At 37.5% G+C, this 14,242-nt stretch overlaps 1 protein-coding gene across 9 annotated transcripts in view; it reads right to left on the bottom strand.

Annotated features, from left to right (window-relative positions):
• IKZF1 (IKAROS family zinc finger 1) overlaps positions 1-14,242 on the bottom strand; it is an 87,204-nt gene that overhangs the window by 17,402 nt on the left and 55,560 nt on the right. For 3 of the 9 annotated variants that reach the window (XM_081969794.1, XM_081969790.1, XM_081969789.1), the window contains exon 4: positions 963-1,217. The exons of 4 other annotated variants lie outside the window; for them this stretch is intronic. In XM_081969794.1, the coding sequence (XP_081825920.1) occupies positions 963-1,217 (255 nt within the window). Of the gene's footprint in view, positions 1-962; positions 1,218-6,046; positions 6,107-14,242 lie in introns of all 9 variants that reach the window. 2 more of the 9 variants (XM_081969797.1, XM_081969791.1) reach the window with 2 other exon arrangements.

Raw genomic sequence — 14,242 nt, forward strand, 5'->3', positions numbered from 1 at the left:
TATTATTGCAACTGCAGTGAAAACTTAGTGATGTTCTAAAGATGCTATAAATCACTCAGGAGAAATAATCTTGACTTGTTCAAAAACAAGAATAGTTTAGTTGAAATCTAGTGAATACTATATATTCTTGTATTTAAGACCTTTGCCTGGTTTCTGCCTTTTAAATTCCAAGCTCTATCAAAGTCTCTATCAACATTCATGTTTGTATGTGCCCATAACCAAACACTAGTAGTATAAACAACAGTAGTTTATGGTATTGGAAGCAAACATACTCATTGTTTTTTTTTCTAACAGAAAGTACAATGGAGTTCACATAATCCTTACAATTCATGTTATGAATTATGGGGCGGGGGGGGGGTGTAATTTGCCTGCTGACAATAATGCACTGATGCAAATGCCATGAGCAAACTATTTGTCTGTTTAAGATCTGCCACTCACTCCTTGGATCCACCTTTTTCCAGATAAACAGAAACTTTCTGGAAGATTAAAATTGCTATCTGAACCTCGGAATGATTAACTTTAAAGGACTATATTCCCGTTATATTTAAATCTTGGTTAAAAAACATCAGTTTGGATGTTTGATTCTGGCAATTATTATTTTGTTTCTAAAATATGGTTATTGAGTGAATGGAAAAGGATATCATTTCTCAATTTGATAACTGCTATTATTTTGATCTTATGTCTGGCCTGGTTTGAAGACAAGACATAGCCTGATTATTCTATGTGATTTATAAAAGGAACGGATTAGAAATTTAACCTAATTTTTTCCTTGGACTCTTCATGGTGGTATGATACTGGTATTCTTCATATGGTATATAGTACAGTATGGTCTGGGTGTGTTAAGTAATGTATTGTCTGGAAACCTTTTGAGTTTCAGGATGGGAGTGGGCAGCGCAGTACTGGATTAATTCGAATACAAATCTCTAGTAGCTAAAGAAAAAAAAAACTCTGCTAGACCTTACCAGTGTGGCTTCTCTTGTGAACCATAAGAACATTGGGACCGATGCAAATTATCCCACAGACATCACACTTTAGCTTTCCGTTAGGGAGTCGAATGCCTCCAACTCCTGACATGGCTTTGCTGCCACTGTGTGAGCCATTCATTTTGTCTCCAGAGGCATCAAGCATTCGTAAATCCTCCGCACATTCTTCCCCATTCATTTCACAGGCATGCCCATTCTCTTCATCACTCTGTGTCTCTACTTTAATATTACCGGCTGAAAGAAACAATAGAGGATGCCACTCAGTGGTTTTTTTTTTTAAAAAATAAACCAATCAAAATCATTGTGGGGGAAAAAACAGCATAAAGGAAAGCATTTTTCAATAATACACTAACAATATAATTAAGTGACAAATTACTAATGTACTTACATGGGTGGAATGGACTTATTCAAAATACATATACAATATTAAAATATTTACATTTATAACTCTTAAATTTCATATCATGCCCAAATCTCATATCAATATAATGTGCAAACCAGTTAAATTATCAATGTTTCTGTCAGCCACAATAGCTCTTCAATATATGATCTTGGTGGCACACTTGACTGGAGAATGTGGCCAAGTTTTGTTTTATTGATGTAATATTTGTTGCCATGAATTACATTTATTATTATTGATTTTTTATTGCCTTATTATTTAATTTAATTTATTTGATTATTTTTTTCTTTCACCTGGTAGTTTTCACCTTTATGTTTTTCTGTATTACTTTCTTCTCATTTACTATAACAAAAGACTGACTGATATATGACTGGATAAACAAGACCAACCTATCAAACCTTGAGGCAACCTAGCAGAGATTCCATGTATGACAGAGGAAGCAATGGAATATACTTAGTGAGGTATGTCCAAATTCACATACCTGAAGAAAGGTATGACTTGGCTAGAGCCATGGTTCTACCTGAGCCCTAGGTTCCCTAGACAGTCACTGGAGCAGGTGTCAAAATATAAGCTACTTTTAATAATGGTCCTCATTATGACAGATTGCCAACTCTAGAATGATATAACTGTTCTTGCTCAAAATCTGTCAAGAATTCAGGTTGGAGCCATGAAAACTTGTGAGATTCTGTCATTTTCTGTTCCATAAATTCTGTGTTCACCATAGCAGTAGCATATATTACAGTGGTGCCTTGAACTCAAAATAAAGGAAAAAGTTAGAAGTCAGGGATCTAGGGAATGAAAACATAAAGAAAAAGCTGCTTTTCCATATTTGATCTAGCAGATGGGAATTGACGTTGGTGTGGATGGGGCACTTTAAAAAATGAAGGCCACAAGAGGAAACATAACATCATCAGGAAATAGAGCCCAAACATTTTAATTTTTCTTCTTCTTTTACTTTGAACATTTTGCTTTACTATGACTTTATTATTTTATATTTATTTATATTTCATATTTCTTAACCCCCTAACTTCCTTAGAATGTTTATTAGTTGCTAAAATTGTGTCACTAAAATGAATTTTGACAGTGCAATATGGGAGTAGTCTGGGGGCACATGTAATCCACATTGACACATGTAAACCACACTGCAGATTGCTCATTCCAATTCTATCCATTTCTCTTAATTGTAAGAAAATTAAGTGGAAATATAAGTGGAAATTCTTTCATATTTGAAAAGCAGAACAATTCAGAAGAAAGAAAACTATATCAAGAAGAAACGAAGTTAAAAAATGTATTTCTGACATGCCATCTTTTCGTGTATAAAGAGGCTTATTTTCAAATATTTATCTACAGAGGTATTGCTCATTCCAAATATTTTAGAAATCTTTTATATTGGATGGATATAAACATGTCATTCCCACCAATATGTAAGTATGCTTCATGTAGGTAGGATTTTATTCCTTTAATAATACAGGTAATTCTCACCTACCAACTGTATAACTGCATCCAACAATTCCATTGCTAAATAACACAAACATTAAGTGAAATATCACATGATCATTCCAGACTTACAAAATCAGTTTCGCTGTTATTAAGCAACAAAACCAAAGCTTAATAACCCTAGCATGAATCCCAGGACTGCAAATTGCAGCAATCTGCCAGCTATTCTGCTGATTTTGCTTATTAGAAGTTAGATATGAAGGTCACAAATGGCGGTTATAGGATTATGGGACACTGCAACCATTGTAAATGTGCACTAGTTGCAAGACACCTAAATTATGGTCACATCACTACAGGGACCCAGCAATAGTTGCAAGTTTAAGAACCAGTAGGAAACCTACTGTAGGAAATCTACTATTTCAGTGCTTTTGTAACTTAGAACAATCACTGAACTAGGCAATCTGTAATTGAGGACCACCTATATTCTTCCAGGTGACTGACCAAGAAACAACTATTTCTTTTTAGATGCATAATCTATATCAAAATGTTAATCAGAATTTGTTTTCAGCTCTTCAGACCATATAAACAAAGGGGAGGTAGGTGGGTTACAAATGGATAGTAAAAAATGGAACATTACTTCTTCATCATTTTGGGTGGTTTCTTGTGTATTAAAAGTGAATGTACTACCATAAAATTATACAGGGTATGGTCATGGATAATATTTGGGAAGCAAAAATGATTTTCCTGTGATCATACTATGACACTGCTACATGTAAATTTTGTCAACCTCTGCATGTTTGGTAGAACCTAAAATACCCCATCTTCCCATTCTGCTATTTATATTATCATACCAAAACTAGATATTTGAAAATATATATTTAATGGGAGCCAAAATTAATCCATTGAATCAATGGGATAAATAAATCATGATTAATTGATAAGTGTATTGATTTCAGTGTGTCTACCCAAAGCGTGACTACGTGTAGATCAAATTCAGTCTGTTTTTATCTTCTTCCAGTTTTAAAAACAAAACATATATTCTTACTGGGAGTAAACCTCCCTAAGCACAGTGAAACTTCCTTGTATGAAGACATGCTCTGCAATGGTCCTAAAATAATATAGCCTCCTTTTAAGTCAACTTTTGAAAGGTCTTTTTAAGGATCAGCTGCTATGAGCTACAAAAGCCTGATTGGGTCTAAGTTATTAACTCTTAATCATATAAATTTTTTTAAAATGCAGACCCACAGTATCCCAGCTACTCTCACACCTACTGTCAAAGTGATAACAATTGTTATTACAGATAATTGACAATGGGTGAATTATTTTTTTATGAGTCAGATCAAACAGAAGGGATATGAGGAATTTTGCACGTTTTAAGTTCTATTAGCCTTCTGCCAAATCAGACCACTTGTATAGCACTTCTGATTAACTGGCAATGATGTTAGAATGAGAGTCCCCCCCAGTGACGTGCGGTGAGGTTTATGGCTGGTGAGGCTGGTGACATCATCAGGAAGGCGGGGAATGGGACCACGTGTGCTGGAGGCTGAGGCTGCCTCAGCCTCCAGCACACGTGATCCCATTCCCGCCTTCCTGAGCGCGCTCCGCCGGCTCGCGACCTGCGACCCGCAACAGCAGCTGCTTTTCAGTGCTTTTCTGTGCGTCTGGCGTTTAGGACATCCGGCTATCTACCTAAACGCCAGACGCACAGAAAAGCACTGAAAAGCACTTTGCCTCCAAGCCACTTCGTCTTGATGATGTCACCGCAGCTGCTGGGCGCGGCCGGCCAGAGGTAACCAGAGTGGCGCCGAGGGGTCCGGGCGGACGAAAGAGCGAGCGAGCGAGCGATGGAGGATCAGGCAGCCTGATCCTCGGTCGCTTGTCCACCGGGCTGCCTCGGCGCCCCTCTGGCTACTTCCGTCCGTCCGCGCTGGGCAGCTGTGGCGACATCATCAAGATGAAGTCCAGCAGAGGCAGAAATGTTGTCAGTGCTCCCGGACTTCGTGTTGATGACGAAGCCACGAAAGCGACTGGGGAATGACGAGAACCTTCCTGCCTCTGCTGGACTTCGCGCGCTCTTCGCGACTGCAATATATGTCCAGAAGCAGCTTTTGTGGCTAATGGGGTTTGGGCTTCCAGCCCAACAGCCCCTGCCACTTCTGGATGTCTATTGCAGTCGCGAGGAGCGCGCAAAGTACAGCGGAGGCAGGAAGGTTATTCGCGCTTCCGAGAACCCTCCTGCCTCCGCCAGTTGCCCAGCTGGCACCGCCCCGCGTGCGTGCGCTCCTCCTCCTCCCTCCTCTTCCTCTTCACTCCCCAAAGGCTCTTCTCCTTACTGGAGTTTAGCGGGAGCCGTGTAAAAGGGATGGGAGGAAATATATATTATTATTATATATTATTATTTCATGATGAGAGGTGAGGCTCTGCCTCCCCTGCCTCCCCTGACCACACGTCCCTGGTCCCCCCAGTCTTAGTACATAATGCTTTAACAATATGAAGTTTAGCTAGCACTTGAATCTGGGTATTACACGTGTAAGACAAATGCGGTGCCATTCAAATTGTGTCCCCAGGCCTGAAATACTTCAGTGTTGAGAAGAATAGTCTGATCTCATAACCACTTCTATCACTTAGCCACTGCTAGTTTTGACTTAATAACTGCATCATGTGCCTAGTCCTCCATTTTCTGACCTGATTTGCAGTTTCAGGGCCCTAGTTAACCAACCAATGCCTTATTTCTCAATTTTTCCCCACATCCTTATGAAATCTGAAATCAAGGCATAAGAATTATTTTTTCAATCAATCAATCAATCAAACAAACAAACAAACAATAGAATCTTAACCAATGAACCATGCACTTCTATATGTAGAAAAGTAAATATGTACTACTCAAAGTCTTTCTTTTATTTAAATGGTTACAGGGCCTACAAATAGAAGTTACTAAGCATTTAGTTCTCTCTTGATATAAGAGGTATTTTTTCATATGACTCTATAACCAGGCATATACTAGGAATTTTCATTTATTGTATAAATGAATTAGGATTTTCTCTAAGCTAACTGATGTATGTGTAACACTAACATTATTTGAAAAAAAATACTAGGAGGTCAAAGTTAAAGGACAAAAGCAAGAACAAAAAACCAGACACAAAAAGAAATACATGAGTGACAGAAGTTACATGCACAGATGAAAAAGTTAAGCAATATCTAGCCATCATGCCCACAGAATACTTACGAGAAAAAGATTTGGGGTTGATGGTGTGAAAATCCTTAAAGCCTTCAGCCCTATATGCAGCTGCAATAAAGAAGGTAAAGAGGATGCTAGATTGTAAGGTGGTCAAGCAGCACAAGATGAAGAATCATACAGACATTGCTTCTATGAGAGCATCATATAGTATGTAGAATTGGAAAGTGAAGTTAAAATAGAACTTAAAACACAAGAATAATATTTAGAAGACTTATCTTTAATAGTATGGTCGATCTGGGAAAGAATTGTTTTCTTGGTAAGGAAGCTAAACCCTAGAATCATGGGACCAGAAGGGCAATTTAGACAACTACTTATTCATGTAGTAATTTAAATTAAATCATCCAGGTAGTTACCCAATATTTGCTTAAAGACATCCAATAAAGAGGAGCCCACCATCCATCTAGATAATGAATTCTATTGTCTTGTTATTAGATTTTTTCCCCCAAACCAAAATCTGTTTCCTATAATGTAAATCCATTATTCTGGGATATGTGGACTGTATTGATAAAGAATAGGTCTTCTATGTAACATTTTTTGGGTACTTAATTAAGGGCGCAATTTCCCATTCAGTTTTTTTCAAAACTAAATATTTTGCATTTCATACATACATCCTTATAGAACTTAATGTCATATTTCCTAACCCATCCTTATCCATCCTTATCCACCTGAATCAGTTCCTAAAAGATGCTCAGATACTATTTCTCTATTTTGCAGCCACATCCAACTACTGATATATATTTAGTTTGTAATCAGCTACTATTTCAAAATCTTGTCCACATTCATTGTTATTCCTCATTCAATATCTCTACATTTGATTCTGTTTGATAAAGAAGGAACTTTACATTTATTTGTTGAATGTTCATTTTGTAATTTGCAGGTTAATTTCTCAAGATCATGAATTCTATTCATTTATTTTATCTCCTATGCATTTTTTAAAAAAAACCTCACAATTTTGTATCATTTAATACTTCTTACATAGAATAACAAGGTGGAAGGAACTTTGGAAATCTTCTAGTCCAATCTCATGCTTGAGCAAGGGATCTTATACCATTCTAGACCAAAGGTTGTCCAATCTTATTCTTGAAAACATTCATTGATGAATTACTCAAAATTTCTGGAGGGAAGTCATTCCTCTAATTAATTCTCACTGTCAGAAAATTTCTTCTTAGTACTAGGAAGTATCTGTCTTTAATGATATTCCACTATTTAGTTCCTGTCCTGCTCTCAGGTGCTTTGGAGAATATATTGGCTCCCTCTTTTCTGTGAGAACTGCTAAGTCCTGGAAGACTGCTTTCATGTCATCCCTAGTCCTTCTCATCCACCCAAGTAATAACAATATGGCATCTCACCCGATACCTACCACTAGTTTGATGAGGACTCATGTTTTTTCAAGCCAGTTATATATTACTTGTCATATCACTTAGACAATGTCATATTAGTTTTCTATGCAGAAAGTTAGACATTGTCAAGTTCTTTCCTGGAATCAAGATATATTTTGCTTCATTACATTCTCAGAATTTACTAATAAAGATGTGTAATAAAACAAGTACAGGGTTTAGCTTAGAAAGAATTTTTTAAAATATATATACTCACTTCAGGTAACACCCATATTATATGCCACATGTTAAAAACTGATTACTTTTTAATCTACTCCTCAGAGCCCTTGGTTTTAATATCAAGCTCCCTGATTTGTAGTTCCTTTGATCACTGTAAAATTCCTAGAAAATTTGATGAATTCTACGTAGGCAGGAGAAATTATAAAGAGGTTTTGAAGTCTGTGGCTTGTGTCCATACAACTGCTGAAAGGTAAGGAATGCTTTGGGAAGATTATATTATCATAATCATTGACTGTGATTTTCTATAGTTAATTATAATCTAACTAAGGGGTCCTCAAACTTTTTAAACAGGGGCCAATTCACAGTCCCTCACACTGTTGGGGGGGGGGGGACTGGCCAGATGGGTGTGGCTAGGTGGTCATGTGACCAGGTGGCGTGGCTAGGTGGTCATGTGACTGAGTGGGCGTGCCTAGGTGGTTATGTGATTGGCTGATGTGACTAGGTGGTCATGTCACTGGGTGGGCGTGGCCAATGTAGCAGTCCATTAAACAATACACACAAATTAAACTTTAATTTGTTATGCTCCTGGGGATGGAAAGCAGATTAGTGAAGGGAGGTGGATACCTTGATGTGTGTATACATCTCCCTCCCCCCCCTCTCTTCAGAAATGAGCCCATTTTTTGCCTCTTCGGCCTTCAGAATCACTCTGCCATCCAAAACCAGGCACCTTTTTGGCTTCCTCGGCCTCCAGAAAGTGGGTTGGGGGTGGTGGGTAGGTGGAGCAATGTGGGTGGGACAGCCTTTTGGTCCCTCGCAGGCTGGATTAATGGCTTTGGCGGGCCATATCAGGCCCCAGGGCCGTAGTTTGAGGAGCCCTGATCTAACTATTCATTTTGCTTAGTTCTGCTTCCCCCCCCATCATGTTTTAAAAGGGAAAAGGCAACAGCTAACCAAAACTGACTCTTGTTTCCTAAAGTTCTGGATATGAGTTTCCATACAGATATTCTTCTAGAAGGCCATAGGGGATAGCAGAGCCAAAGAACTGTCAAAGAGCCAAAGAGCTGTATTGAAATGGAAGCTGAAGAACATAAAGTTCCCTAGGGAACTAGGAGAGCAAAGCTGAGCCAGCAAATCACTCCTTCCCCCATCTAACTGGAAATCTCAACCTATTGCTTCTTGTTCTCCTGTGCAACATCCACAAAGACAGCAATTCTGGACTTTTGTTGGCTTTTTTTCTTTCTCCATAGTACTTCCCCTTTTCCCCCTTAGCCTTTTCTTCCTCATCAGTTTGAGATGTCTTGGACATTTCCACTTGGCACTGTTTCTACTCCCAACCTTCAGAGCACTTTATTTGCTCTACTATGTGATCACTTCATGCTTGCTGACCTTATTACATAATGAACAGAGAGCACTATAAACCAACCTGATGCTTCCTCCAGTTAAAAAAAAAAGTCAGTCTTTGCACCTGAAATATAAATATCAAGTAAAAGAAATCAATTTGCTTCCATTCTATATAGAAGGAGGAAAGACTAAATGGGTAGTTCTATTGCCCCTCCTTCTGTGTTTTCAATTCAATTTTTTTTTACTAAAAATTTCTGAATTGTTAATAGGAAGGAAAAGATGTCTGGCCATCAAGCTGTTCATATACATATACATAGACATTTCTACTAAGATATTTGATTAAAGCATGATAGAGCAGTTTTGCAGACAAATGTTTTTTCCAACAGTTCTAACCATGTTCGGAGGGAATAGTGTTAAGACTTCTATATATATGCATAGGGATAAGAGAATAATATCTCACTTGAGACCCAATATCAGAATTGGGTTAAGAAAAGAATCTGATATGTTCTCCCTATGCAAGCAAGGAAAATCAAGCTCAAGAATAATATTTCACAGGGGATATGAAACTGCTAGAAGGATTAAGATTGCACTTGCTAATAAGAGTCAATATACTAGAGGGCTCTTAATTCAGAAAGAAGAGTGAGGGAAAAGTTCCACAAATTATTGTTTTGCAGCCTGGACTACAACTCTTTTCCTAAACCAGAAAAAAAATGCTTCCAGGGTTGCAAACATTCTGCAACTTTTTAAAGAAATCATACTTTTTCCAGGATTCCTTAGCAGCTATTAAATATGTCCAGACAAGTGCTTGATAATATTGCTCTGCCACAGGAAGAAGTTCTCCGATAGGAGAAAGAGAATATTCTTTCTCTCTTCGTCTTTTATAATTCTCTTATCTTTCAGTTAGATGAATTGTTCATGACCAAACATCTCAGACATTAAAAGTCCTTAGGCCATCACTGGAAACAAAAAGAGTTGATCAAGTAATGGTACTAGAGGCAATCATTTTTGTTCGCTCTCAGGTATTAAATTCATTAAATTTTCTTGACTTATCTCTGACAGGAGGGAAAGAATCTATTTCAATTATACCTTGTAGATCTCAGTTGATCAGTTAGAGAGGCAGAACCTGAGAATTTCTTTTGTTTTTCTTGCTCTCTTATTGTATCTAGGAAATATAAGGCTAATATTTAGTTCCATGCTTCAGATCCAGACAAAGAAAAGGGAAATGGAAAGGAAAAAGAAAAGCAAGATGAGGAATCTGCTAAATCCTATAACATCCCACCACCAACTAACTTCCAACAAAGAGGGCGTCAACTGTCCTACTCCGAGGCCTAGGAGAGGGGCAAGGCCTTCAAGACCTTTGGAATACTATAAGGCTGTTATAAGGGTTGGAACCATCCAGACCTCGAGAGGAACCTCATTCAAGAAGGAAGATATAGCCGAAGTTTCCTGGATCCTGATAGATGACATTATTTAATTGAAGGAACCTGGAGCATGCCAACCCTATCAACTGCCAACCAGGAAGATAGGCAGTTGTTCAAATAACCAGGCCCTATGCCATGAAAGACTTGTGCCTTTGATAATGGCCTAATTCCTTCATTTGACTTTTGTAACAGTTCTCTCCTTGATGCAGACACAGCATTAACATTCAATAGCAGGGACTCTCGGATACTAGGGGCTGATTTGTAGCTCATAATATAACTGGGTTTCCACATCCTCCTCATATTGCTGAAGAGGAAGAAGCTGCAAATAATGAAATATAGGAATGCAGGAAAAAGAGGAAGCAGCAGGCAGCTGAGAGCCCAACCGAAATACAAAGAATTATGGAGAAGTGACAGAAAGGGAAACCCAGACCAGGAATTACACTTGGTGGCTTATTTAGTTGAAAAACAAAATAACAAGTAGTCTTTTCCACGAAGAACCCAGCCCTCAATATTGAAGGTTTTTCAATGTACAAAAAACCTGTGCAGTATGTTATCAACATAGATTAGGGATCCTCCTTCCAATTCTGTTTACAGTTTATCTCTTTGTTTTTTACAGTGGATGTTTTTGTTCTCAGAGAAATATTTATTTAAAAGCTATCTGTCAACACCTTTTTAAAATATCTCCTCAAATGAATTTACAGCATTGGTTACATATGATCCAAAGTTGTATTTGAGGACAAACTGAGGAATCAGTCAAGAAAATGTTTTGGCACTCTATTAAGACAATGATGATTATTTATCCAAAATAACCATGGCTTCCAGGCACATAGTTTAAAACCCTGTGAAAATGAACAAATCCAGATGTGTAGGGGGCTACTGTAAAGAGTTTGACAGCTGACAGTTTTTGCTGAAGGCAAGGATAAGGATAAGTCCTTATTTTTTTATGAGTGGTAAGAAATAGGATTCTTCTATTAGAGTGATGCACAACAGAATTATAGCTGCCTATGACTAACCAATGAATGGAATAGCCATAAAATCTAGCAAATAGCATGTTCTTGAGCCAACTCAACAGCAATGTTGATGCTGCTTTTCTAGCCAGCTATAATGCTGCAGTCAAAAGTAGGGTTTATTTTTTAGAAAATGCAATACTCAACCATACTATTTATATATTATACTTCGTTAAATGCAAAATCTAGTATATTAATGTGCATAAAGAAAGATGAAAATAAGTGGTCATGCTACTGAACCCAAGAGTGCAAAACAATTTCCACTGAGATTGTGACATTTGGCATCCTGTTCATTCAGAATGAAACTTCCATGCAGCAGGAACGGTTTGCAGATTCTAGCTATGGGTTTCTTCTTCTCTTTTTTTCCAGCACAGGAAAAGAATTAGCTGGAATAAATCTTTTCTTTTAGTGCAATACTTAACCCCCTGTTTACCTTGACATATTTCACTGGGAACAAAGCAAGTATTTTCAGTCTGGCCCTAAATATATATTTTAAGAAAGTACTACAAACAGCTGTTATATTTAGTTAAGGGTATATGGAGATTTTCAGTCATCCAGCCCATAATTGTTCCAAAGGTGCTTTTTCAAGAGGCAATTGGAATTCTTCAGCTCTGAAGAAGCTTCTTGGACAAGAAGCAAAACATCTTCAAAGAAAAAAACATAAAGTAAAGTTGCCTATTGAAAAAGCATCTTTGGTATTCACTTATGTCCCACTAGTATTCTTTCTTTATAAAGAATAGAAAATACTTTTTCAGAAACAGTGTTTGATCTTGTAATGTATCACAAGTTCACACATTTAAAAAGGAGAGAAGTAAATGTGTGATGACTCAATCCTGATTGGTTTGTTTTAGGGCCAACGTACATATGTACATTTATCACTTTTCCTTGCTACAGACATAAACAAACCATCAAAGGTAAAAAATTGCAAAACTAGAACTCATTTCAGTGAGATAAGGCCAATGAAATGCATACACATCTGAAAACATGTGTGGAAGAACTGAGGCTGGATATATGGCAATTTATCTAGCCTCTCATTGTTAGTTCATGTACATATAGATTTATTTAGTTAACCAACAACATACTCAGTTGTATCCCATGAACCAGTCAAAGTTGATAGTTTTTTTTTAAAAAATATTTTGGCCATTTGTTACAAAGAATCTTTTAGAAGTGCCTGATTAAAATTACCTTTTTGAAAAATGACCAAGAAGATAAAAATGCTTAAAAAGAAAAGGAATTTGACTCTCAAGAGTCAAATAAAAATACAAACCTCATAGCATCAGTTCAAGTCATTGTTTCCTTGAGTCTAAGGATTAGGCACCAGGACTTCAGGCTATGGAGTGGGAAAGGATCTCTTTAAACAATAACTATAAGTCATTGTAACCACTTCCACATTTCTACCATTTCAATCTCTACCCCCTCCCCCCTTAAGTATTTGAAATCCAAGACTAACATCACTTCCATGGATGGAACTAGGCCAGTTTGGTCTAGTGGCTAAGGCAGTAGGCTAGAAAGTGGGATAACATGAGTTCTAGCTCTATCTTAGCTATAAAAGCCAACTGGGTGACATTGTGCCACTCACTCAGACCAAATTATTTCATAGAGTTGTTATTGTGGGAAAAATAAGAAAGAGGAGTTAGATGCATTCATTGCCTTGGATTATAATGTAAAAATAATAAAAGTGGGATCTAAATAAATAAATAAATAAACAAAATAAAATGTGGAATGCTGAGATGAGGAGCAAACATCATCATACCATCCCAACCTCCATGGTCACAGAATCCCTGCATCCTTCTTGCTTTTGCAATTGGTGCTGAAGAGAAAGGGGAAACTCACAAGACATTAACCATAGAGGCCGTTCCTTGATTTTCATGTTGAATTCATCACAGAATTACCCTACTCTTAACTAAAATAGACAAAGTCTTGTCAGTGTCAGTCCTGATGAATTATCTGGGCTATTGTGCCCAAACTACAATATTCTCAAGCTGACTCTCCTGGATTTGAAGTAAAGGAACTGGGAGGATGTATGAAGCTAGAGAATGGGGAAATGGCGCTATAGTTTTTCAAAAACCAGCTTTGCTGAAGCTCCAACTCTACTGTAGCCAATTTGAAAATAAAACAGCTCAGCTCTTCAACACTGATGACACTCTGGATGTGTAGAAACTTGAAATTACTCTCCAGCTTGCACAAAATATTTGCATGGAAATGCCACAAAAATGTGAATTTTACAGAAACAAAACAATTGCTGTAACACCCTATTCCTGCCCTAGAAACTGGCTAGCAAATGTGAAAAGAAAATCAATATGAGCTGCTATTAGTCCTTGGGCTGTACTAGTTGCTTTCCAGGACAACTATATAACTTGGGGAAACCAGCATGCCCCACAATCCCTTGCAAATGGATTCCAGTTACTTCAAAGACAATCAGTTGAATTAAATACCCAACTTCCATTGGCTATTCATGGCATATTATGCTGAATCCATCATCCAAGTCTGTGAATACTTGATGTGAGAAAACATTTATTTTAAGTTATTGGACGGGAAAAAGCAAAAAGGCAAAACCAATCCCAGTTCTTAATTACAATTTTTATATACATGCTTTTTCAGCCAGGAAAGAATAAATCAAGCACATATTCTTTCTCTGGTCAATGTATGGATCAATGGAGAGTCTTCTTGCCATGATGTTCTACTTTGTATCTTCCATGGACACTTCTCCATTTTTGAAAACAGGGTCCATGGATGAGAAAGAGTACAGACTAGTTCAGAATGCTACAGGTTGCTTGAGAGGGCTGAAAAGCAGTAGACAAATGTGTCTCCTATATTAGTAAGTACTATTCCAGAGAAATGAGGTATAAGAAAACAGGT

This window comes from Natrix helvetica, assembly GCF_964273705.1.
Source record: "Natrix helvetica genome assembly, chromosome: Z".
Classification (NCBI taxonomy): domain Eukaryota; kingdom Metazoa; phylum Chordata; class Lepidosauria; order Squamata; family Natricidae; genus Natrix; species Natrix helvetica.